The 25,119-nt window shown below is 43.8% G+C and overlaps 1 protein-coding gene across 1 annotated transcript in view; it reads left to right on the top strand.

The window, feature by feature from the left end:
* The window catches only part of LOC102771494 (nuclear RNA export factor 2-like), a 41,287-nt gene extending 27,357 nt beyond the window's left edge, over positions 1 to 13,930 (top strand). The window contains 17 exon segments of the mRNA XM_015571798.1: positions 6,551 to 6,737; positions 7,033 to 7,105; positions 7,922 to 8,005; positions 8,115 to 8,219; positions 8,331 to 8,458; positions 8,460 to 8,571; positions 8,687 to 8,794; positions 8,975 to 9,084; positions 10,889 to 10,925; positions 11,581 to 11,649; positions 11,730 to 11,785; positions 11,926 to 12,033; positions 12,166 to 12,221; positions 12,326 to 12,465; positions 12,556 to 12,598; positions 13,142 to 13,214; positions 13,759 to 13,930. Of these exon segments, the coding sequence (XP_015427284.1) occupies positions 6,551 to 6,737; positions 7,033 to 7,105; positions 7,922 to 8,005; positions 8,115 to 8,219; positions 8,331 to 8,458; positions 8,460 to 8,571; positions 8,687 to 8,794; positions 8,975 to 9,084; positions 10,889 to 10,925; positions 11,581 to 11,649; positions 11,730 to 11,785; positions 11,926 to 12,033; positions 12,166 to 12,221; positions 12,326 to 12,465; positions 12,556 to 12,598; positions 13,142 to 13,214; positions 13,759 to 13,930 (1,661 nt within the window).
* Positions 13,931 to 25,119: the final 11,189 nt, after the last annotated feature.

Genomic DNA, 25,119 nt, shown 5'->3' with positions numbered 1-25,119 from the left:
ATAATGCAAGAATGAACTCTGTTTTGTGTACTTACATATGTAAACCTGCTTTTGCCAACCCATTGTGTGTGTGTGTGTGTGTGTGTGTGTGTAGAGAGAGAGAGAGAGAGAGAGGAAGTGTGTGATGCTTGTGTGCATGTGTACTGAAATACCTTGCATCGGGTCTCAAACAGATCTCTGTGTATGAAACATATGCACCACAGTGAGACTTGGAGTAGGAACTGAATAATGTAGGAGCCACATGCAGGCTCAGCTATGTATGATGGGAGAGGCTTCTGGTATTTATGGGACAGCCATAGCACGGTTTCTAGAATTCAGTGTCATACATGTCAGATAGCAGGAAGGCAGCAGGTGTGTTTTAGCAATAACAGTTACATAGCGTGCTTTGGCCTCCTTGGGTTGTACAATATCCAAACCTGCTTATCTAGCCCTCAAAGAGTTGTTGTATACTATGTATTTATATTTTATTAAGGATGTCTTATTTTTATGAAATAGCTAGAATAAGCTCTATCATAAGCAAATGGGAAGGGTGATTAACAAAGTGCTTGACAACAAAATTGGTTGCAAGCAAAAGACCCCAAAGGAAGTGGGATCTGGGATAGGTTATCTGACCTAGGCAGATCTAAAGATCCTAAGGACCCAGTTGACTTTAGAGGATGAAATATTGATATTCCATGGCAGGCAGAGGTAGAACAATCTTTAATTGAAATGCCTTTGAACTCAATTTTGGATGGACCAAGTAGCTGTTGTTAGGGACTCAGAGAATACGCCCTTCCCTACAGCATTGGGGAACGTATTGACTTTGAAGTATTCTGAAGTGACTGACTTATGCAGGCCTCAGATGGATGGGAGATGCTGCCATTGATATGGATGCCTTATTTCAGTGGTGATGTTGGAATCCTGGATTCACAGGCCAAGTAAAAGCACTTAACCTTCTAGGTCTAGGTGAATGCTGTTTACCATAAAGGGCAGCAAGGATGGAAGAGTAGTGACAATGGTTTGAGCTATAGCCACCCTTGAAGGTGACTTATTGATCAACATATCTCTTGGATCTTGAAAAATCTTAACATTCTCAAAAGATGCATTTGATCAGTGTAAAGATAAATAAAATATAATTATAAGATATAAGAAAATAAAATATATATAAACTCTAGATCTAGGGACTTGAGCCATCTTGATGGAGAATGATGGTCCTTTACTCAGTTCCCACACCTGACCTAGGAAACCGTGAATGAATAGACTACTTAGTAAAGGCCCTACAATGAAGTCACAACTATCTACAGTAAATCTTCCTGAGCTTTGCCAAAGGGACCTCTAGCCATTTATCAGAGTTACTGTGCACTTGCTCTAAGGACACTCTAAGCCAGAGCTAAACAAATTTCTTTTGGAAAGGGCCAGATCATAAATATTTGAGGCTGTATGGGTCATTGAGTCTCTGTTGTAACTTTTATTTTATTTTATTTTTTAAAAATATATTTTATTGACTTTTTTTTTTTTTTTACAGAGAGGAAGGGAGAAGGATAGAGAGTTAGAAACATCTCTATCCACTGAGCCAAACCGGCCAGGACTGTTGTAACTTTTAAACTCTTCTATTGTAGAGTAAAAGCCACAATTGAAACAGTATGCAGTAAATCTTTATGTATGGATGCTGACATCTGAAATTAAAATCATTTTCACTTGTCAAAAAATATTCTTTTGATTTTTCAGCAATTGAAATATGTAAAAACCATCCTTATCTTAAAGGTTCCAGAAAAAACATGCCACAGGCCAGATTTGACCCATGGGCCATAGTTTTCCAGTCCCTGATCTAAGCTTATGGAATTGCTAGAGCCCCCAAACAATACTGACTGGAAAGTGAGCAAAGGAACTCTTGCCATTTGCAACAGCATGGATGGAACTGGAGAGCATTATGTTAAGTGAAATAAGCCAGTCAGAGAAAGATTAATACCACATGATCTCACTCATTTGTGGAATATAGAGAACAACATAGACTGATGAACAGGGACAGATCCAAAGACAGAGAAACAGCGATCAGACTATCAATCCCCAGAGGGAAAGTAGGGGAGGGTGGGGGTAAGGGGAAGAGATCAACCAAATGACTTGTATGTAAGCACGGGTTGGGGGTTAATGGGAGGATGAGGACACATTTGTAATACCTTAACCAATAAATAAATTAAATATAAAAAAATACCTTTGACATTTCAGTGCTGAATTTGACCTCAAAGGCAAGGGAAGTAATGGCAAAAACGAGAAGGATGCCTTTGATGTACGAAAAGAAAATGAGACCAGTCTGGCCAGCGTGGCTCAGTGGTTGAGCATCAACCTATGAACCAGGAGGTCACGGTTCTATTCCCTGTCAGTGCCCATGCCTGGGTTGCGGGCTCAATCCTCAGTGTGCGGTGTACAGGAGAAGTGATTCTCTCATCATAGATGTGTTATGGGTTCACTCAGCGAGATAGACCACCGACTCAGAATTTAAGTTTAAGAGCCTTTTATTAAGCAGGCCAGCTGACTACAGTTACAGCACCCTGCTGAAGCAGAAGCTAAACTGCAGTGCTGACTGCAAGAGTTACATTTTATTATTAAATTTTGTGGAGGCCCAAAGAAAAATGTGTCTTTCAGATTCTGCCCCCCCCCCCCTGGGAAGGGGCCATGAGAGACCATATTTCAAGGCCTGGCCTGATGTCAGTACGTTCCTATCTATGTGTTTTAGGAACAGACAGCACAGCATGACCCGTCTGGCCGAAGTGCCAGATATGCAGCCCAGCACAATGTTTCCATCTCTCTCCTCCCTTCCTCTCTGAAATCAATAAAAATATATTTTAAAAAATAAGCTCTGCATAGCAAAAGAAACCAACAACAGAACAAAAAGGCAACCAAATGAATGGTAGATGATATTTGCAAATTACAGCTCCAACAAGGGGTTAATATAGAAAAATATATAAAGAACTCATAACTCAACACTAAACAAGCAAACAATCCAATTAAAAAATGGGCAGAGGCCAAAACCGGTTTGGCTCAGTGGATAGAGCGTCGGCCTGCAAACTGAAAGGTCCCAGGTTCGATTCCGGTCAAGGGCATGTACCTTGGTTGCGGGCACATTCCCAGTGGGAGATGTGCAGGAGGCAGCTGATCGATGTTTTCTCTCATCGATATTTCTAACTCTCTATCTCTCTCCCTTCCTCTCTGTAAAAAATCAATAAAATATATTTTTAAAAAAATTTTAAAAAAATGGGCAGAGGACCTGAACAGACAACTCTTCCAAGAAGACATACAAATGGCCAACAGATACATGAAAAGATATTCAGCCTCACTAGCTATTAGGAAAATGCAAGTTAGAACTACAATGATATACCGCCTCACACATGTTAGAAACAGTTCCCACGGAGTCTGAGAAAAGAGAGACAATACAAAGGAACAGTGTGCAATGATGTGTCTCTTCAACAGATGGCTGGAGCTCAGGGCATCTTGGTCCCGGACACTGTACCCATCGCTGCCTAATAGCTTTTGAGTGAGTCCCAGGGCTCACTTCAGCCCTAACACAGAGTCACACATTATTGGTTCTGGGCATAGGATTTGAGGTGAACTTGGTCAATGTTTGAATTCTATTGATAAATTCTATGGTCCGGATCAGCTATCTTTGACTTCACGGTGACTCACATACATTTTTCTTCCTTAAATGGAGGATAGTAACAGTCTCTAAGTCATGAGGTAATTGCAAGAATTGAGTTAATATATGCAACTACACTGAAAACCCCTGGAGAAATACCTGTGACTCAATAAGACTCATAAGTTCTTAGCTTTACTAGGTCATGCACTTAGCACAATATCTGGTGTTTAACAAGGGAAGAATAGGTGCTATTTATATTCATTTTTACAAGTCCCCTGGAAAATGAGAAAGAAAACAGATGGGTGTATGGAAGAAGGTGCTGTTGTCAGCTGTTAACATTTGACATGATTCAACAACACCCTTCCATAATATTAAACAACTCCACAAGCAAGGAATAGAAGGAAACATCACTAAGAGATATGCCGGGGTCCAGCCCCAGCGGGCCAGGGGTTCCCAAAGGTGTGGATGAAGTCAGCAAAGAATGAAGAACACAGAGAAAGCTTTCAGATGTTATTCTCTGTGTGCCTGGCTGAGGCCACAGAGAGAGATCCAGAGGTAATCAAGGTAGTGGTTACCATAGTTACACTGTTCTTGTGAGTTTCACTTGTTTTGGCAGCACTTGCTGTACCCCCTACCCCTCAGCCCATTAACTTCTTCTGAGTTTCACTTGTTTTGGCAGCACTTGCTGCACCTCCTTCAGCCCATTAGCTTCCCAGATAAGATCTAGGGAGCAAGCCTAATTATGCTAAGAGGACTGTGCCTTCTAAGCTGGGAATTGTTTGTGACTTTGCCAACATGTCAGTCCTATAGCTGTGCCCCACAGAGATATGCAAATAAAAATTATAATGTGTCAACAATAAAAAACCATCACAATGTGTTTCCTAGCCAGGTGGCTCATTTGGTTGGAGTGTCATCCCATATACCAAAAGTTTATGGGTTTGATTCCCATTCAAGAGACATACCTTAGTTGCAAGTCTGATCCCCAGTTTGGGTGCATATGAGAGGGTACCAGTTGATGTTTATCTCTCATATCCATCTTTTTCTTTCTCTCCCTCTCTCTTTAAAAAATAAATTAGAACTTTTTTTAAAAAAATGAGCAAGGATATAAGAGATCAGAATATCTCAATTTCACTTCCAGTGCCACACATGGAACATCTTAAAGGCTGTGAGTTATAGGATTGTCCTGACAGTGGGCCACACAGTGACAGCAATGACGCCCCAGAGGAATTCACATGAGGTCTGGTTGGAACTATCAGCAATGAATGGATTTTTACTTATAAGTTGCACTGATACAATATGGAGTAATTAATGTACAAAATGTACAACACAAACCTAGAGAATATTAAATATGAGAACCCAAACGAAGCTGGTTTCTAACAGTATAATTCCCATAATCTTCCTGTCCCCCAAAACCACCAGTGTTGTCAGTTTCAGTTGAATATGATAAAAATAAAATACCCTTAGTGAATCCACATATGAGAGAGACAGTCGATACCACCTTATTCTATAGATGCCAAAAATACTGCCAAATCCTTCCACATGTTGAATTACATATGTTGGCAGGAGTGTTTTGGGGGGCAGGGGTGAATATAAATACAACTTAGGAATGAATACAGAGTGCAATATAACCAAGACACTTAATAAGCATACCTGTGGCTACAATCTCCAATAAAGTAGAAAATTTATAAGAAACTTATTAAAGAGGCGCATCACACAATGATAAAAGGAGCAATCCAGCCGAAACCGGTTTGGCTCAGTGGATAGAGCGTCAGCCTGCGGACTGAAAGGTCCCAGGTTCGATTCCGGTCAAGGGCATGTACTATGTACGTTGGTTGCAGGCACATCCCCAGTAGGAGATGTGCAGGAGGCAGCTGATCGGTGTTTCTCTCTCATCGATGTTTCTAACTATCTCCCTTCCTCCCTGTAAAAAACCAATAAAATATATATATTTTTAAAAAAAGCAATCCATCAGGGAAACATAATGGACCTAAAAATGAATGCACCAAACAACAGGGTCAAAAAGTATATGAAGCAAAAACTGATGGGGCTGAAAAGAGAAATAGCCAAGTCCATAATGATAGTTGGGCTTCAAAACCCCCCTCTCAGCAAGTGATAGAACTGTTAGAAAATCAGCATATAGATCTTAGTAACACAATGAACTAACAGGATCTACGTGACAAATAGAACACTTTTCCTAACAACAGCAGAGTAAAGTATTTTTCAAGTGTCTATATGATATTCAACAAGACAGGCCATCTCCTGTGCCATCAAAGAAAACCCCCACAAGTTTAAAAAGAATTGAAATTACACAGAGCATGTTCTCTGACCATAGAGGGAGCAAATTAGAGATCAGTAACTAGTTTGTTGTTCAGACCCTTGTTACAGAAAAGCTGAGATTGGAAGAGCTGTCTCCTGAACTCAAAGACATTTCAGACTGGGCAAAGAGAAAGCTCACCCTGGGTATTTCAAATAGAATATTGTTGGGGGCAAGGCACAATGGAGGAAGACAGTTTAGGAGGCTGGCCCCTTGGTTCCACTTGATATTAAAGCTTGTACTACACTGGCAAAGGAAGCACAGCCTTCCTGATGTATGGTTGGTGTCCAGTCTAACCCATGAATGTATACACCTCTGTTCTTTATAAATCCTGCTCCATTTTTTAAAAAGGTTCAACAGTTACCTCCTTTTCCTCCCCTATCTCCTTCTCTTCCTGCTCTTGCTCCTCCTTCCTCATCCTGAACCACTTCTCTGATAACACCATCTGTCAGATAAGGCTCTCCTATTTGGACGGGCAGAGGTGTTTCCTATCTGAGGTTTGTGGGATTGGTCTCTTAGGGCAGGTTGGCACTTAGTTGCCCTGTCATGGTGTTAGCCTAAGACATGGTACATGGTAAGTGGGCACAAATATGTCTCCAAACTTGTATTTTTGTTCCTTATTTCAGAAGTCAATGATGATGGTAGTTGGGCTTCACCTCAAGGAAGTGAGAAAGGTTGGAGTTCTTTGCTAGGTAATTTTGGAGACAGGACCGGTCATTATCAATATGGTGGATATGAGCGTCAGCCTCCAGACCTCCTGAAGGATGATGAAAACATGGAGATAAGGAGAGTCCAGAGGTACCAAAACAGACAGTAAGTGACCAGGCAGCCTGGTTTGCATGTAGCATCCCATAGGACTATGCAACTATTTCACTGTCCATGGTTTTCCTTTTCTTCTCTCATTGGAAAACTGAAGAATGTTAGAAGTGAAATCATGGTTGAGCAATCCTAATTGTAGTCCTGGTGCCAGAGATGAAGGATGCATAGAAGACTTTCTTAGCATTCATGGCCACCCTTTTCTTCCCCCCAGCAGCACTCCCTATAGAAGACAGGGCAGGAGGAGAGTGCAGTGGTATAGAAGAGACTGTCTGCGTGTTATTCTCTGCAGTAATGGAACACATCTCAGGAGTGAAAAGGAGAACATACAAGATCAAACCCTGGGGAGTTGGTTCAAGGTCACAGTGAGTGTCCTGAAAAAAATGTATGACATGTGCAGAAGAGAAAGGTCAGGTGGACTGTGTTGGTCTCACGTAGAGACGCTCGGTACTTTTCTGGGAACAGTTTACAATTTGTCCTCTTTATTACTTAACCATTTAAGGGCAAACTCAGAGAAGCAATATAAGGAAACAGACTGACTATATGATAAACAGAGAGGGCTGTCTAAAAGGAAAGGTGGGATTACTGTCAAGGAAATGGAGCAAGTCCACACTAGATATCTCAGTTTGACTCAAGCTGGATATGGGAGATGGGGGCTCGAGTCTCTGGAAAACTTCTCAGAGGGGCAAGCAGTGTCCTAGACAGGATCTCCTGGAACTTTATAAAAGGAAGAAAATGTCTTAACACCTTAAGTTGTTTATGGGGAGGAGAGCTTCAAATGGAGAGATAATAGCCCAGCCCATGTGCTCAGTGGTTGAGCATCGACCTCTGAACCAAGAAGTCGTGGTTTGATTTGGGTCAGGGCACATGCCTCAGTTGTGGGCTCGGTCCCCAATGTGGGGCATGCAGGAGGCAGCCAGTCAGTGATTCTCATCATTAGTGTTTCTGTTACTCTCTCCCTTTCTCTCTGAAATCAATAAAAGTATACTTTAAAAAATAAATGGAGACATAATGGACTTAAGAACTACATATTTTGCACAAACATAAGAAATCATGCCAGGGCCCCTTCTTTAAAAGCCCTAACGCTCAGTAGAAGGTAGGAAAAAAAACATTGTGTTGGGTCTGTTCTCCAGCCTTCTTTCATGTTGTCCCTTTTGTCTCCATGCCCTTTTCGCCCTTAGGTTCCCTATGGAAGAAAGTATGACCGGACATGGCTAATGGGTTCAATCCAGAGCCATTGCAGTGTCCCCTTCACTCCAGTGGACGTAAGAGGATGGTGAAGCCAGATGAGGGGGACACAGCATAGGGGGAGAAACCCAGTTCAGCTAGGGCCTTTGGCTTCTAACACTATGGTTGTTGCTTCAATCCCTATAGTTTCACCATGTGCAAAACAAGGCCCGGTTCTTTGTCCAGGATGCTCACACTGCCTCTGCATTGAAGGATGTCAGCAACAAGATTTATGATGAGGAGAACCAAAAGGTATGTGTCAAGGTCTTTATCTGTCCTTAGTCCCTGTGCAGGAAGACAGGCAGAGCTGGTCACTTTCTGTAGGACAAGGATTTGTGGTGCTAACCAATCTTCTTCCTGCAGATAGCTATCTTTGTCAATACTTCTGCTGTACCCTACTCTGTGCGGGATAAGTTGGAGCCAGAAATAATTGAACAGCTAACGGTAATGCAGACTCAACAGTACATGTTCGCCCTCAGATCCTCCCCTATTCCTCCTCCAGCCCCGATTTCCCTATCACCACCACAGCCTCAGAGTTCTCTCTCCATCTCCCTCTGTAGCTGACCATGTACAAACGATATGATGCAAAAAGAATTTCCCTGAGGTGAGGCCCTAGACCCAGTGCTGGTATGATAGGGGGTGGAACAGATGGGACAGAGGACAGATTTGTCTCTGAGGTCCTAGATAGTAAGCATCACTCTACCTCTTCTTCCCCAAAGCTGTTGTCCCTGAACTTACACAACAACAGACTGTACCAACTGGATGGCCTGTCTGATATTGCACAGGTGGCACCCACAGTCAAGATTTTGGACCTTTCCAAAAATGAGGTGAGAAGAGAGGCAGATCAACGTTGGGTTGAGAGTAGGTGATAGTGGTTATCAGAGTGATAACAAGAGGTAAGGGAAGGTACCTGTGGGGAAGGGAGTGGGCTGTGGGTTCAGGGGCTCAGATGTCCCTTTTCCCTTGGACTATTTTTCAGTCGTTCCCCCCCCCCCCATATTTCTCAGCTTAACTCTACCTGGGAGTTGTGCAAAATCAAAGGCCTGAAACTGGAAGAGCTGTGGCTGGAAGATAACCCTTTGTGCGGCACCTTTCTAGACCAGTCTACTTACATAAGGTCAGTGTGAGCCCCTTTCATCATTCCTGGGGTTCTTTGACTCTTGGGAGCATAAACTACCTCTGACAGTGCCATGTCACAGATGGTGGCAGCCCTGGTTCTTTGGTAGGAGTAGAAACCCTACCTTCTCTTCTCTGTATCCCTCACCTGTGCTTAGAGGTCTTCTACCCTTCCTCTGACCTGCTCACTGGTTCTCATGGTCTGGGGTCTGGCTCCTGACTCTGCATCTAGTTTTCTCCAGCTTGCCCACCAAGAATGTGCTCCAGGATACAGGGCTGCCCACTCACCAGGTCTAGGAGTGTTGAGCCTCCAGGCAGATATTGCTGATCTGGGGTGAGAAACATCCTCCACCACAGGCGCATATGAGACAGTCCTTCCTGCTTCTGAGAGGATACAGAGTATCCCTAACTATTTGGGGAAGAACTTCCTTTCCCTTGCATGTCAAGGATCTCCACTAGAATCCCAGGTGAATGTGGGGACTTTCCTGCCCCATGCCAAAGGCCCAGGCCTCAGGTGGCTGTCATCATGACATGCATTCCTTTAGTACAATATCAAGGAGGGGCCATCCTTGGTAGAAGTCAGGGTTTCCTGAATTGGGGGCCATAAGTGAGCCACAGGCAGTGAGCAGAGGGCCTCTTGCAGCAATGGAAGGCAGAGGGAAGAGGGGGTTGAGGAGACAGAAGGACAGCCCTGTCAGTGTCACTGGCCCTCCCTCAACATATCACATCACCTGTCTGGTCCTTCAGAGGACCCCTGAGTAACCTTAAACAGGTAGGATTCCTCAAAAAAGGAACCAACTAAGACAGACATAGGTGCACAGGGGCCATGAGGAGGGTAGGTGGTAACTATAAGAGAGGGCCACAGACCCTTGACCCTGTGCTCAACTGGGGACTGATCCTTACTCCATCTGGGGAAGGTCTCCTGATCCCATGGGTGGTGCGTTTCCCATGCCCAGTTCAGATTAACAGGTGACAAAGGCTTTACCAACATCCCATGGCCCTGAGGCCAACAGGTGCATGTTTTCCATTCCTACCTGGAGACCCAGGGACATCCAGGGGCAGATGAAGGAAAGGACTGCCGCAGAGGAACCATGTCCCCTCTCTTCTCTCTTCTTTCCTGGCCCCACCTCCACTGCCAGGGCAGAGCTTCTTTCTCTTCCCTTTACTTTTCTTTTTCTATCTCCTTTGTCTCTATTCTTCTGTTTCTTTCCAATCTCCGCTCCTATCTTCACTCTCCTTCTGTCTTCATCTCCTTCCTTTTCCCTCCCTCACTTCCCTCCCTACCCCAGAGTCCTGGGCCTTCTCTGGGGCATGTCTTTTCCTGGCAGATACTTGACCCCCAGTGAGGTAGCAGAAACTTGAGCCCCCATCACTTTCCCTCTTCTCTCTGGAGCCATAAGTGGTGGCCTAGAGGAAGGGAAAGGAGGCAGGGAGGGGGAAGAAGCCCTGGAGCCTGGGATCCAAATGCTATGTCTTGTGGCACTGGAGAAGGAGTAACCAGGAAAATAGGGAGGAAGAGAGAGAGGGGAAAGGTGAGGAAGGGAAGAAGTAAGAGAAGTAATATGAATATGAAGGTGTGGAGAGAGGTGAAGAGACTGTGTGTTTCAGAGATTCCATATGGTATATGGTTAGTGCTCAACAGGGAAGTGGTCCAAGAAGCTTTGAAATCAGAGACTGATGAGAGCAAAGGGAGTTGCTGGGTAGGCAGAACACCTGTCTCTGTTCATGCCATCAGTGTTTTTAGTAAATGGAAGCATTCTAACCCAAACTATGAACCACTTCTTTCTATTTTTGGATTTGGACAGCGCCATCAGGAAATGTTTCCCCAAGTTGTTACGCTTGGTAAGTGCCTACATTCATCATTTCTCTTGCTATTAATGACCTCCACACCTGCCCTCAAGCCCTTTCTATCTTCTCTGTATTACATGTTTGCACCAGACCATTACCACTTGGGGGACATAGACTTTTGAAAAATACATGAATATGGTCTCTGTGAAAATGTATACACACAGAGAGAGGAAAGGAGAGTCAGTAAAAGAAAGGAGGGAGGGAAAGAAAGAGAAACAGCACACAAAAACACACATACACAAGTTGCATAAAACAATAGAGACTTCCAGGACCTTATGATGCAGACACCCATTGGAATCTTGCCCATAGCTCTTTCACTCTTTTAAAAATATATTATTATTTTTCTCAGAGAGGAAAGGAGAGGAAGAGAGAGATAGAAACATCAGTGATGAGAGAGAATCATTGATCGGCTGCCTCCTGCACACCCCACACTGGGGATCAAGCTGGAAACCGGGCATATGCACCGAACAAGAATCGAACTGTGACCACCTGGTTCGTAGGTTGACTCTCAACCACTGAGCCATGCCAACTGGGCAGGCTCTTTCACTCTTGACCTCCAACCTTCACCATCTCCTGGCCACATCCTTTCTTTTAATCACCCAAGACCACCTCCTTGGTCTGTACTGCTAACTTATCTTCCCTTCTCCAGGATGGACATGATTTATATCCACCAATTGACATTGACATTGACAGCCACTACTTATTAAAGCCCGTAAAGGTGAGAAAGAAAGATCAAAATTTGGGCTATTGTAAGGGAGGCTTTATCAGCCACATGGTCTCAAATATCTTTGATTCCAGGAAAGCTATAAAGGATCTGATGGTCTGAAGTATCAAGTCCTGCATTTTCTGCATCAGTAAGTACCCCAGAAACCACCAGGAATGTGTAGGGCTAGGACAGTCCAGTCCACTCAAGCACAGGTTTGCCCTAAGAATTTTCAAGTCACTCTTGAGGTCCAGTCCATAGAGGTAGACTGTCTTCATTGTCCCCTCACAGATATTACTTGATCTATGACTTTGGAGACAGATGGAGTCTCCTCAGTGCTTATCACGATGAGGCCTGCTTCTCTCTGACTATTCCCTACATTCCAAACAACCCAGCCCCGTGAGTATCAAAGCTCAAACTCTTTTTCTGGTGGAGGGGGGGGGGATGTCTCCCCAGCAGAAACCAGTCTGCTCATGGAAACACCCCTACTGGCCAGATCTCCACATCCTATTCTTCTTTTTCTCCTAGAAGCCGCTTGTTTGAGTACCTCAGGGATAATGAGTATATGAAGAACTTCCAGAACTCCAGTGCGTGTGGGATGGGGAAGATTGGGCAGGGAAAGGGGGCATGAAGGGTCAGTCATAGGCCCCAGGGAGTGGCAACCCTGACCTCTGCTGTCCTTCCCTCACAGACGTGCCTTTTCGGCTGCTGAGACATACAAAATACGACATTGTGAGCACCCTCTGTGTGTTGCCCAAAACTCAGCATGACCTCAACTCCTTTATCGTGCACATATGGTTCCAGTCAGAGAGCATCCTCTTCCTCCCCCAGGTAGGCCCAGAAAGACACAGGTGGGTAACAGGTGTAGATCAAGCATGTCAAACTCGTGGCTGGCTGAGCAACTGCACTCCTCCCTTTCAGGAAAGCCTGTTCTTCTTTCGTGTCCATGGGGTATTCAAGGAAGGTGAGTGTGTGGAATGTCCTCCCCACATGCCCCACTGATACCTTCCCCTGGCTGGACTCCCTCTCAGAACTCTCCCAGCTTCCCAGATCCCTTCCCTTTTATTACTGTCTTGTGTGTGTTTGGCCTCCAGTCTGTCCCCAAACCATTCTGGTCTGACCTGTGTCCATGTCTGTCAGCCCCATACAGCTGGGGCTTTGGGTACACAGGTGTGGGGTTTGATGGCTGTCATTCCAGATCCTGATTGTGAGAACATGGGCCTTTTACCTAACCAAATGCAGCTAATAATACTCACCTCTTGGGTAGCTGCAAAAAATGAATCAAATGAACGGAAACGGTTGTTCCAGGGTCTGCCATATAGTCAGGTCTTTGTCAATGGGAGAAGATTGCTCCTGTTGTTGCCATCCCCATTCCAGATGCCCAGACTCCCAGTGAACAGTTGTCCCCTTGGACATGAGTATGGAGTCCCATGCTGCCTGGGGAACACTGTCTGAGAGTATAAAGCATTTGCGACTCCAAGGTGGGTGTTGATGTTTGTTTTTGAAGGGGAAGGACAGTCTCAGGATTCTGTGTGTGCCTTCACCCGGACCTGCATTGCTACCCCTGCTAACAATTCCAGGTGAGTACTGTGCTCTGGGTGGGAACATGCAGCCCAGCCTGGGCTCAGGGCTGTGGGAGTGTGGCAGTACATGACCTTGGGGCTTTCTCAGTATTGTGGGAAGCTAAAAGGTATATCTAAGGAACAGTCCTCCATGGGGGTCAAGAGTATGAGCTCTGGAGTTAGAACACCGAAAATGTTTCAGGTTTCTTTCAGGTTCTGTTCATGACCCCAAAACTCACTAGACTTATTTCTTAGTGAATTTGCATTACCTCTCTCTGACCCTGTCTTCCTCTGAAAATGGGATTAGACTACCCTCTCCCTTGAGCTATTATATAGAGTAAATGCAATGGGGTTAGGGGTACAAATCTAGTGAAGCTTGTTGACAATCTCTCCAAGGGTAGGTTCAGTGGGAGTGGCAGAGCTACCAGGCAAGGTATCTGGAGAGCAGATACAGGTGGGTATGGGAGGAATCTGGTTGCTGAGTGGTAGTGGAAGCAGGATCATTGTTGAGGGTGTGGGATTGTCTGTCCATCAGTTGTCTGAAAGTCCATTTTTCCTCCAGCCTATGTATCCTAAATGATGAATTGTTTGTGGGGGATGTCACCCCCAACAAGACTCAGAATGCATTTCCCACCCAAGTGCCCATGCCTTCCTTCAGTACTGGGCCCACCCTCTCTCAGGAGCAGCAAAAAATGGAACAAGTCTCCTCCACCCCATCTGGGATGAGCTTCTAGTAGTCTCAGAAGTGAGTGATGGGTGTTCATGGGGATAGGAGGGAGCTGGGAGGATTGCATAGTGGGAACTTAACAGTAATTATTTTAGATCTTTCCTTTTTTTAAACAAAAGTTCACATGTGAAAAAACCTTAATTTTATGCTAGTACATTGCAATATTTAGTAAAACCCAGTTTTCCTACTGTATACACTGTTTTGATATTTTTTTATTAGCACCAATGTAGTTTCCTTTAAGTATATGTTAAGCTACCTAAGATCTATATATTAAGCAGTTGAATTCCAGTAGTCCATAAGCTATTATCTATAATAATAAAAGTGTAATATGCTAATTAGACCAGATGTCCTTCTGAAGAAAGCCGCGGCTGCAAGGGAAGCCTGGGCTCCACGTACCTGCCTGTGGCTGAAGGGAAGCCGAGGTCCCAGGTGCCAGAGAGAAGCTGGTGCTGGCAGCTAGGGGAAAGAAGGCCTACTCTTGCATGAATTTCGTGCATTGGGCCTCTAGTCCTATATAATAAAAGGCTAATATGCAAATTATCCCCTCGGGAGTTCGACTGACTGGGAATTTGACCTCTTGTTATGACATACATTGACCACCAGGGGGTGGCGCAAAAAGAAGGAAGGCCCTGGCCAGCCGTCAGCAGCCGAGGGAAAGCAGGCCCCAATAGGCCCTGATTGTCAGCCAGGCCTAGGGACCCTACCTCTGCACGAATTTCATGCACCTGGCCTCCAGTTGATAATTATTTGTCTTTTCACTGCCTTTTCAGCATTACATGAGTGCCACTTAGTCTTCCTGGTGCATATATCTTGGTAAATTTGGAGGCTTCTTTCTGTGGCAAGATATAGCAGTGACATTGTGAGGTCAAAGTGTCTCCACTTGGTCCTAAGGGAGGTCATCTGTCCTCCCCCACCATCAGCTCTTTTAGTACAATGATGAGATGACACCCAAACTTAAAGTTCTTTCCTCATTAAAAAGTGAAGTCTGAGAATCCTATATAATAAAGAGGTAATATGCAAATTGACCATCACTCCAACACACAAGACAGCCACCCCCATGTGGTCAAAGATGGCCACCCCCATGTGGACACAAGATGGCCACCACAAAATGGCTGCCCTCACGTCGTCACAAGATGGCCACCACAAGATGGCCAGCAGGGGAGGGCAGTTGTGGACAATCAGACTAGCAGGGGAGAGCAGTTGGGGGCAAACAGGCCAGCAAGGGAGGGATCCCAGATTGGAGAGTGCAGGCCAGGCTGGGAGACACCCCACCATGCACCAATTTTGTGCACCAGGCCTCTAGTAGGTTAATAAAACCATAATAAAGCTTATTTTCCTAAGTTAGATGATCATTAGATAAACTTATTAGATAATGTTTTAGCATATTATTAAAAAGACATGGAATTTGGTTTTGCCTGGCAGGGGAGTGGTTAGGGGGTGATCAGGCTGGCAGGGAAGTGGTTAGAGGCAATCAGGCAGGCAGGCAGGCGAGCGGTTGGGAGCTAGTAGTCCTGGATTGTGGGAGGGATCCCAGATTGGAGAGGGTGCAGGCTAGGCTGAGGGACACACACCCCCATGCGTGAATTTCATGCACTGGGCCTCTAGTTTAGATATAAAAAGAAATCGGTCCCAGGCTTTTAGCAAGGTCAAGTGGACAGAAGTCAGGTGGCCTGGGGATAAATCTTAGTGGCCTTTACTCTGCTGTCTTCCCAATGCTCTCTCTTGACTTTCTCTAGATGAAGAGCAAGATCCCAGAGGAGGCCTTCATGCAGTGACCTAGGATCTTGTAAACAAAGCCCAGGAAATGAGCCCTTAGGTGCTGTCATTTTCATCCTCATCATATTTGTAATATCTCTCTTGCAACCTGAGGCCACATCCATGATTAAGGTTGAAGCCAGACTAACCAAGAATCCAAAGTTCACCTTGAAGCCTGCCAATTGTTCTGTACTTTTCCCACTCAATATCCTTGTTTATTTTCATATTAAAGAGTTACATTGCAAATTGTATGTTTTGTGTCTCGGGTTGCTCTTCCCCTGTCCCAACCATGAGCCAACAGGGCCAAGACCAGAGGGTCCAGTCTTCCCCTTCATTCATGGCAGTCTCTAGCATTTATATCAGGCCTTCACAGTGCTTGAAAATTATGGAGTAGGAACTGCATTCCTGGACTACCTTAAAATCCAAGCTTTGCTCCCTGTACCCTGATAATCTCTGCACCACTTCAGAGTAATGCACAAGCTGTGATGCTCACTTCTATAAACAGACAACACCTTTATCAAGTAGAGTGCCATATTCATTGTAGTATTTATGAATTTCTTGATCATTTTACTGGTCTAAAATTATGCTAAGCTTTTTATTCACTTCTTGTCTTATATCTAAAGTTTCACTGACAAAGTTTAGAGAGTTGTGTACCTAACCCTATTTCCCCCCTCTATGTTGTTTTTTTAACTTCTTTATTTTGAAATATTCATTGATTTACCAGAAGTTTTAAAAATTGTGCAGGGAGGTCATTTATACCCTCCACCATCTTGCAACAATAACATCTTGCATTACTATAGCACTATATCAAAACAGGAAATGGCTCTTGGTACAGTCCACAGAGCTTACTGAGATTTTACCAGTTTTATATACACTTATTTCCATGCACTTTTACCAGCCATGTAGATTCTATAACTCTCACCACAAACAAGATACAAACTGTTCCATCACCACAACTTTCCCTTGTGCTACCCATCATACCAGAACAAGCTTCTCTCTGGCCCCATATCTTAACCTCTTTCAAACACTTGTAATTTTTTAAATGTCATATAAATGGAATCTTCTAGTGTGCAACCTTTGGAATGGGTTTCTTTCACTCAGCATGATTCCCCTGAGAACCATCTAAGTTAAGTGTATCGATAGTCTGTTCCTTTTTATTGCAGAGTAGTATGCCATGGTATGCATGTACCATGGTTTGTTTAACCATTCACCTGTTGAAGGCAATCTGGGCTATTTTCACTTTGTAACTATCCTATATAATAAAGAGATAATATGCAAATTGACCCTCACTCCCTCATGCCATCACAAGATGGCTGCACCCACAGTGGAAGCGGGGTTCCTGTAACGAGCCATAACGAGCAAGCAGCAGGGACCTGAGGCTGTGTGGCGCCGGGGCTGGGGACCTGAGCTGAGCCCCCTGCCCAGTGGGGCTTGACAGGGGTCCTCAGGCTATGCCCCTGGCCCAGTAGGGTTTGACGGGGGACCTCAGGCCATGCCCCCCACCTAGCAGGGCTTGAAGGGGGACCTCAGGCTGTGCCCCCCCACCCTTGGCCGGGGGACCTGAGGCCGTGCCCCCAGCACAGCAGGGCTGGATAGGGGACCTCAGGCTAAGCCCCCCACCCAGTAGGGTTTGATGGGGGACCTCAGGCTGTGTGCCTCAGTGCCATACCAGGGGACCTCAGGCCGCACCCCCCACCTGGTGGGGCTTGACGGGGGTAGGGCCAGCTAGGTCTAGAGCTCACCCAATGTGGGTGGGGCCAGCTGGGTCTGGGTCTTGCGTGATTTCGAGGTGCACACGGGTGGGCGGGGACTTGACTCTGGGTCCCGTAGCGTGCCCCAGACTTTGACAGGAGGAAATTTTCATATACATTTTACTAATTTTCTTTCAGCTCTGATACTTCTATTATAGAGAAAGGGCAAATAGCAATATTAAAATATTTCCTCCAATTCCCTTTTAATGTGCATGAATTTCATACACCAGGCCACTAGTCTATATAATAAAAGCCTAAGCAATCTTTACGACAGAACAACCAGAATGACCGGACACTATGATGTGCACTGACCATCAGGGGGCAGATGCTCAATGCAGGAGCTGCCCCCTGGTGGTCAGTGTGCTCCCACAGGAGGAGCACCACTCAGCCAGAAGCTGGGCTCAGGGCTGGCAAGTGCAGCAGTGGTGGCGGGAGCCTCTCCCGCCTCCGCAGCAGCACTAAGGACAAGCGAGCCACGCTAAGGAGCAGTGAGCAGGTGGGCGGTAAGGAGCAAGGGCGCCTGGACTGCAAGAGGGTGCAGGCCCAGCTGAGGGACCACCCCTAGTACACGAATTTTGTCCAACAGGCCTCTAGTTATGAATAAAACTCTTAGGAGTTTTATTCATGTACAGGTTTTTGCATGAACACAAATTTTTATTTCTCTGGGCTAATTGCCTTTGTGCAATTGGTGTACAATATGGTAATTGCATGTTTAATTTTCAAAGAAATTGCCAAATTGTTTTTGCAGAGTGCCTGTACCATATTACATTCCCATTAGCAATGTAAGAGTGACTCGCTTTATCTGTCCAAAGCTTTGCCTGCATTTGGTGTGGTCCATATTTTTTTAGCCATTTTGATAGGTATAGGTGTCCTTAAGTTTTCTTTGTGTTTTTAATTTGAATTTCCATGATGGCTAAAGATGTTCAATATCTTTCCCCATAGCTATTCACCACCAGTGAATTATCAGTTCATGCTTTTTGTCCATTTTCTAATTGGATTAAGTGGCCAGATGTAGCTCTAGAGAGCTGCACTGGCCCTGGCTAACAGGCAGAATAAGAGATTCACTTTTGTCATCTGGGAGCACAGAAGTGGGGCTGAAGCAGCTTAACATGTCTCCAATTAGGATTGATCTCGGATGTGGAACAGCACTCTTAGGTGGGGGAATCTCTGGTTTCATCTGTGGGGACCTTGATTGAGCAGAAAATGAAGGGAGATGTATGCTGGGGGGGAAACAATGGAAAGAGCAAGAAATTGGAGTGTGGGAGGGGGGAGAATATCTTCCAAGTGATGTCAGATTCATTACTCACATCAGCTTTTTAGAATCCAGAAAACTATTCTCCTATACCTGTAGGTTCCAACACAATACATCCATTAGAATCCCTTCTAATGCCTGGACTTAACCAATTGAATCAGAATCTCTAGGGGTAGGTCCACTCCTCAGTATATTTACATTCCTCAGTTGGTTCCAATTAGCTGCCAAAATTGAAAACCGTCTTGGTCTGCCATAACAAGATAGCACAGATGGAATGGCTTAAACAACAAATTTATTTCTCACAGTTCTGGAGACTGGAAGTCTCTAGGCCAGGGGTGGGCAAACTTTTTGACTCGAGGGCCACAATGGGTTCTTAAACTGGACCGGAGGGCTAGAACAAAAGCATGGATGGAGTGTTTGTGTGAACTAATATAAATTCAAAGTAAACATTACATAAAAGGGTACGGTATTTTTTTTTTTTTTTAGTTTTATTCATTTCAAACGGCCGGATCCGGCCCGCGGGCCGTAGTTTGCCCATGGCTGCTCTAGGCAGAGATAATATCAAGAAGAAGGCTCCTAAATGTTATGCCCAGATTTCAGGATCCCCAAAAGACCACACTAGGGAGCCAGCTGAGTCCGATGGAAAAGCAGAGAGTCTTTATTCGAACTAGTTCGGCTCCCCGACCACACTTACCGACCCAACAGTAAGCCAAGTGGCAGAGAGAGGGCTAGCCTGGTGGGAAGGAGTTTTTTGGGGGGTGGAGTAAGGGGAGGAGAGGTGACCGTGGGCCCTGCTGATTGGCCAGGCGCAAGTCGGTCCCGCCACACAGGATGTGGTCATATCCATGGCGAGTTCAAAGAGATCCTGGGCGTGGCTAGCAGAGGCCTGGGCTTCCGGGAAGAAGCCCTGCCGAGCACATGGCTGCTAGGGTAAGATGGAGAGCGTAGCCCTCGCCCTTTCACTAAGGTATGAAAAAGCTTGCCATGTTTAGGAAGCAGGTTGGATGCCAATGTGCATTAGGAGCACCCTATTAGGTAATGAGGTTAGAATGGTAGGAGGTATCAGATCACAGAAGGCCTGTGGGCCATTATAAGGACTCTGGGTTTTGCTTTTAACAGGAAGGAGCCATTGGAATGCTTTAAGAAAAGTATATTATTATAATCTTCTTTATTAATGGTCACTCTCAATGACTTCTTTGGAGAACAGATTGAAATATAAGAACGGTAGGAGCAAGGAGATGAGTTAGGAGTCTACCACAGACATGAGTAAACACTCATCATTTTGGCTGCAAGATGAGTGTTCGTTTTGGCTGCTGACAAAGTCCATGCTTGTGATGAGCAATAGAAAAGAATCAAATGTATCTCTTGGAATGTGGATCTTTGTTACAGGTTTAGTGTGGTTTGATTAGATGGGGAAGTGACAGGAGAACTAGGTTGTGTCAATGTCAGGAAATTGACAGTTCTGTTTCGGTCATATTGTTTGTGGAGCCTTTGAAAAATCTTGGTGGGGTCATGTGGTTGGATACATAAGTCTGAAGCTGCTGAGAATATTATTGGTTACAGCAAAACCCAAACAAACAGACAAACAAACAAGACACCCAACTGTACAGTTTAACAGAATATTTTAATAAAAATATAAACATAGGACACATCACAGCTCTGGATTCTGGAAGGGATACAATCTTTTAATAATCAGATTTACTAAACTACAATTTACCTTCCATATAATGCATTCATTTTAGGTCTATAATTTGATAAATGCATTTACACATGTAGCCATTACAGTCAACATATGGAACATTGTTATGAAAACTTTTAAGAATCCTGTGAAAATTCTTCATGAAACTCATCATGTTGTTAGAGAAAAATATATGCATACACATGAGTTAGACAAAGACATAAGGAAGTAAAGGATAAGTTAAAATGTTTGCAACATTTCTTGGAGGTTTCATCTTTGGTGAGGATATCCATTGGGAAATGCCTTGTTCTAATGCAAATATATTTGGTACAGGAGGCCTGTCATTAACATAGAGGGTCAAGTGAGAAGTCAGACCAAGGAACCACAAAACTTTGAGTCCCAAACTATTTCACCTATCTGAAATGCCTATAATTACTCACCACTTTGGCTTAAAATATTTGGAATTATCTTTGGAATATTATGGGAAGTCATCCATTGTCTTCACTATCAGAAAGGTGTGGACTATTTATAACTAAAAATGTTAACCATTTCTCATGCATTGCAAATGATATACCATGTTTTTTGTTACTATTTTACTCTGCTGTTTTACTTTTTGGTTGTATCAAACTTGTGCATTAAATATAATCATATTCTGTTTTTAAAAAAAAAAAGAAAAGAAAAGAAAGGTGTGGACAAGGATCCTGGAAGGCTGGTGACCCTTGAGCTCTGGCAATGGTCAGGGCTGTGCACCCACTGTTAGTCCAGACAATGGTAGCTGAAGCAACTTCCCCATTTATTATTATGTAAATCCTTGCTGAAGGGCTAGCCTGCCTGTTACTGGAAATTGTCTGCCCAAGGGCTATGCAATGGGTGTATCCCAGATCAATAAAAGGCCTGAGCACCAGTGGAAGTCCTTCCCCTTGAGTTGGACTTACTCACCTTGCCCCCCAATATTTCCAAATTATCTCTTGTCTCTTTCATTTGTGTGCGGCTCCTCTTCCAGATCCTGAACCCTAAACCATGCGGGACGTGGAGGGAAACACTCAACAGAATATGAATAAAGTACAAATACAGTTCCCTGGAGAGATGTCATTGGCATATGTAGAATGCCAACACTCCATTAACAAATGCATGTGGTGTCATTTATAAGATTTGCAGGCTACCACCTCATTGGAGGACAGGGAACTCCAGGATAAACAGGGGAACTAGCAAAGCATGTACTTAATAGCATCTCAGTTCCTCTATTTTTTTTAACCTGACAAGAGAGATATATCCTTCCTGTGAGATAATTTAAATCACTTCATAGTGGCAAGTCCCATCAGGAAGCATGTGACATTGGTTTCAATCAACAGAAAAGGAGAATTTTGTTGGGAGCTTGAGTTCATATATGGATTGGGGAAAGCACTAGTGACTGGTTGGAGAGGGTTTACACAAAGCCCTTGGGCTGATAAATTTTTATAACTATGTTTATCCATACTTATGGGAACATGTACAAAGTGGCCATGTGGGAGAGATGGAGACTATGTCTGGGCCTAACAGTATGAGCCTTGACTTATCTATGTGGATATAACTTTTCTGCTGTTTAATTGCCAACCTTTCAGCAACAGAAACTAATCTTGAGCACCAAATACAAGGACTGGTTGAATAGATTGGGCCTTTTCACCCTGATAAGGTCAATCTTTTGAGAGGACTATACACAAACTTCAGGTAATTGTTTACCTGTAGGGCCTCAGCCATGACCTTTATCTGAGAGCATAAAGAGTGTTTGACTCACTGTCAGGCTATTCCAATAAATCATCATATCAGATGAGAAGACCTGTTTTACAGCAATAAGGTGTGAAAATAAACCCATAATCATGGAACCATTTTGTATCACCTAGAAGCCACTGCCTAACAGAAGATTAGAATAGACTGATGAAGGCTCAGATAAAGTTCTGTTTGGAGGCAATATTTTAGTGGCATTGCAAGCTATCCTCTAGAGACTTTTGCATCACTCTTAATGACCATTATTCCTTTCATCCAGATTGGAAAATTTGGGGTGCATGACTCCTAGAACTTTGAGATATTGAATTATACATAAGCTACAAATGCCACTTTTGCCCTTTGTCCTCCTTGTACTCATCAAGGATCCTTCAGAAAGGAGAGACAGAATCCTGTCAGAGGAAATAGACTCTAATCTTCAGGAGAGAGTAGGGATGATGATGATATTACACATTGAGGATGGGGGAAAATGTTTGGCTCCAAATTGATCCTTTGAGTGCCTTTTGGTACATCCTTACCCAAATTTGACAGCAAAAGGACAGGGTAGCAACCCAATCCAGGGGAGGTTAAGATGACCATGGATGAGAGTATAAATAATGCCACTCATAACCTATTAAGACCATCAGATTCAGGAGCTGAAGATGAAGGGAATCTGGAATGGATAATGGCAGAAAGAGATGAGTGTTCGTTTTGGCTGCAAGACCAGCTGCAGCACTATGGGCTGGTATTTTCATCTTGTAAGTTTTCTACAGTAATACAGACCCTCTGGAGCCTACATAATTTGCTCCTCGATATACTAGTATGTGGAGAAGTGGATCCAATCAGAAAAATGGGTACACTGTGATGAACACAGAGTTGTGCTGCCTAGATGTTCCCTTCGAGGAAGGACTAGTTGTTCATCCTGCTGGCATGAATACGAACAGATAGTGGTTTCAGGGGTAACCTCTGTTTGAGAGAGCTGTCTCACCCATAGTAATGCTCCCCTGTGGTGCTTTTCATAGCTGAAGATAGGGTATATAGCCACTTAGACCTAATCCTTGACAAATCTGGTAGCACACTTTAGCTCCACAACTTCACACAGGGTGGGCAAAAGCTATCACTAGGCCTACATCAAAGACTGACTTTTCCCTTGGTCCAAACCTACTTGCCCCTCCTCCATCTATAGGTGTTCATCCCTATGGAACACTGTAATATAATCCAGCATACTATATTCTATCTCACAGATTGCTACCCAGAGACCACCTTGGGACTCCCAGAAGCTCTTCTGAATGAGGACTTGCCTATTCATCTGCTTCGTTCAATGCTATATCTCAGCATCTAGTAGAACCTCAATAATCATTGGTTGAGTGGGAATGTAAAATCATACAACCACTTTGAAAAACAGTGTGGAAATTTTTAAAAAGGTAATCATATGTCTCCCATGTAATATATCCCATCCACACCAAGGGAAATGAAAGCATGTGTTCACCCAAGGACTTTTCATGAGCTTGGTAGCAGCTTTATTCATAATCACTCCAAACTGGAAACAACTAAACATTTACCACTTGGTGAATGGAAAAACAAATTGTGGAGTGCTACTCAATAATAAAAGGAATAGACTATTGACACACTTAACAGCATGGATGAATCTGAAAATATTATGAAAAATCAAAGAATCTGTAAGAAAAAAAAGCATGAACTGTCTTCTTCCATTTATATAAAACTCTAGAGCATGCAAACTTTTTTATAGTAACAGAAAGCAAATCAGTGGTTATCTGGGGATGGTGGAGGGGGTGTGAGAGGGAGTGGGGGGAATTAGAAAGGGGAATGAGGAATTTTGGGGGTAGTTAATTGATATACACATTATCCTTATAGTGGTTATAATATAATGGATGCTTGAGTGTGTAATGACAAGTTTCACAATATAAATATATACAGTTAATTGCATGTCAATCATACATCAAAAAATAGGTTAAAATAAATAATCACCAATTGCATAAAAGAATGGACCTGGGACAGTCATTTTCCCAAAGTTGTCTGGAAAAAAATATTTTCTGTTCCACATTTCTCAACTCATGAGTCAGAGCCCTGAATGTTCACTCTTGTAGGGGGTATTTTAGGAATGAGCTTAAGAAACGTGGCTGCACACACATCCATATTTTTTGTATGGAATACCCAATGAACACAGCCCCACCATAAACCTTGCTAAAAACTGGTGTGGTAGAACAGACTTTAGATAAGCAATGCTGATCTGTCCACTACTAGACACCAATGAACACCTTTGATATTTCATGGACAAAAGAGTGACTTGCTGAAATTGTTGGCTGCAGACAGGAACCAAAACTCCAGCCTGTACAATCTGCTCAAAAGAGACACTGTGGGCGATCTGCTGAAAATCCCTGTGGTGAGGAAGTGTTATATTGGAAGTTATGATAGGGAAATGAGAAAATCAATGTGGCAATGAAAAAAACATTTATTATATACAATTCTCCCATACTTCAAAGTGGAGGGATGTAAAGAAGGGCCCTCTATGTGCTGAACAAGGTGATGTATGTGAAGATTCGGTCATAAGAAGCTGAGAGAGGTAAATGGCTCCATTTAGAACAGAGATTTGGAGAGAAGGAGATTGTCAAGGAAGAATAGGACCTGATGCTCATCCATCTCATGAGGCTGCAGGAAGGAATGCAAATCTGTTTAATGAAAGGTGTTTGATGAAGTTTTGCTGTGCAATATGCCAGGAAATCGCTTCCTTCATTCTCCTGAAGACGTCAATAAAAGACACCTGGAATATTTTTGTAATTAGATTTATCATTGGTTGAAGAATGGGGAATTAATTTCAGCACCTGCTCTCAAAAATGGTGTTGCTCTCAAGAGCAAATGTGGCTCTAAGTGTCCCAATAACATCCTGTTTCAGTAAGGTAGCTGCAATTGTTGCAAATTATTTTAGCAAAAGTTAAGTGGTTAAATATGAGCTTAACTTCAGAGAAATTGAACATTACTGAAGAAACAGAGAGAGATGA

The sequence above is a fragment of the Myotis davidii genome, unplaced genomic scaffold (assembly GCF_000327345.1).
Source record: "Myotis davidii unplaced genomic scaffold, ASM32734v1 scaffold389, whole genome shotgun sequence".
Taxonomy (NCBI): domain Eukaryota; kingdom Metazoa; phylum Chordata; class Mammalia; order Chiroptera; family Vespertilionidae; genus Myotis; species Myotis davidii.
Note: the sequence above shows the minus strand (reverse complement) of the source record. Positions and strands in the feature narration are given on the sequence as shown.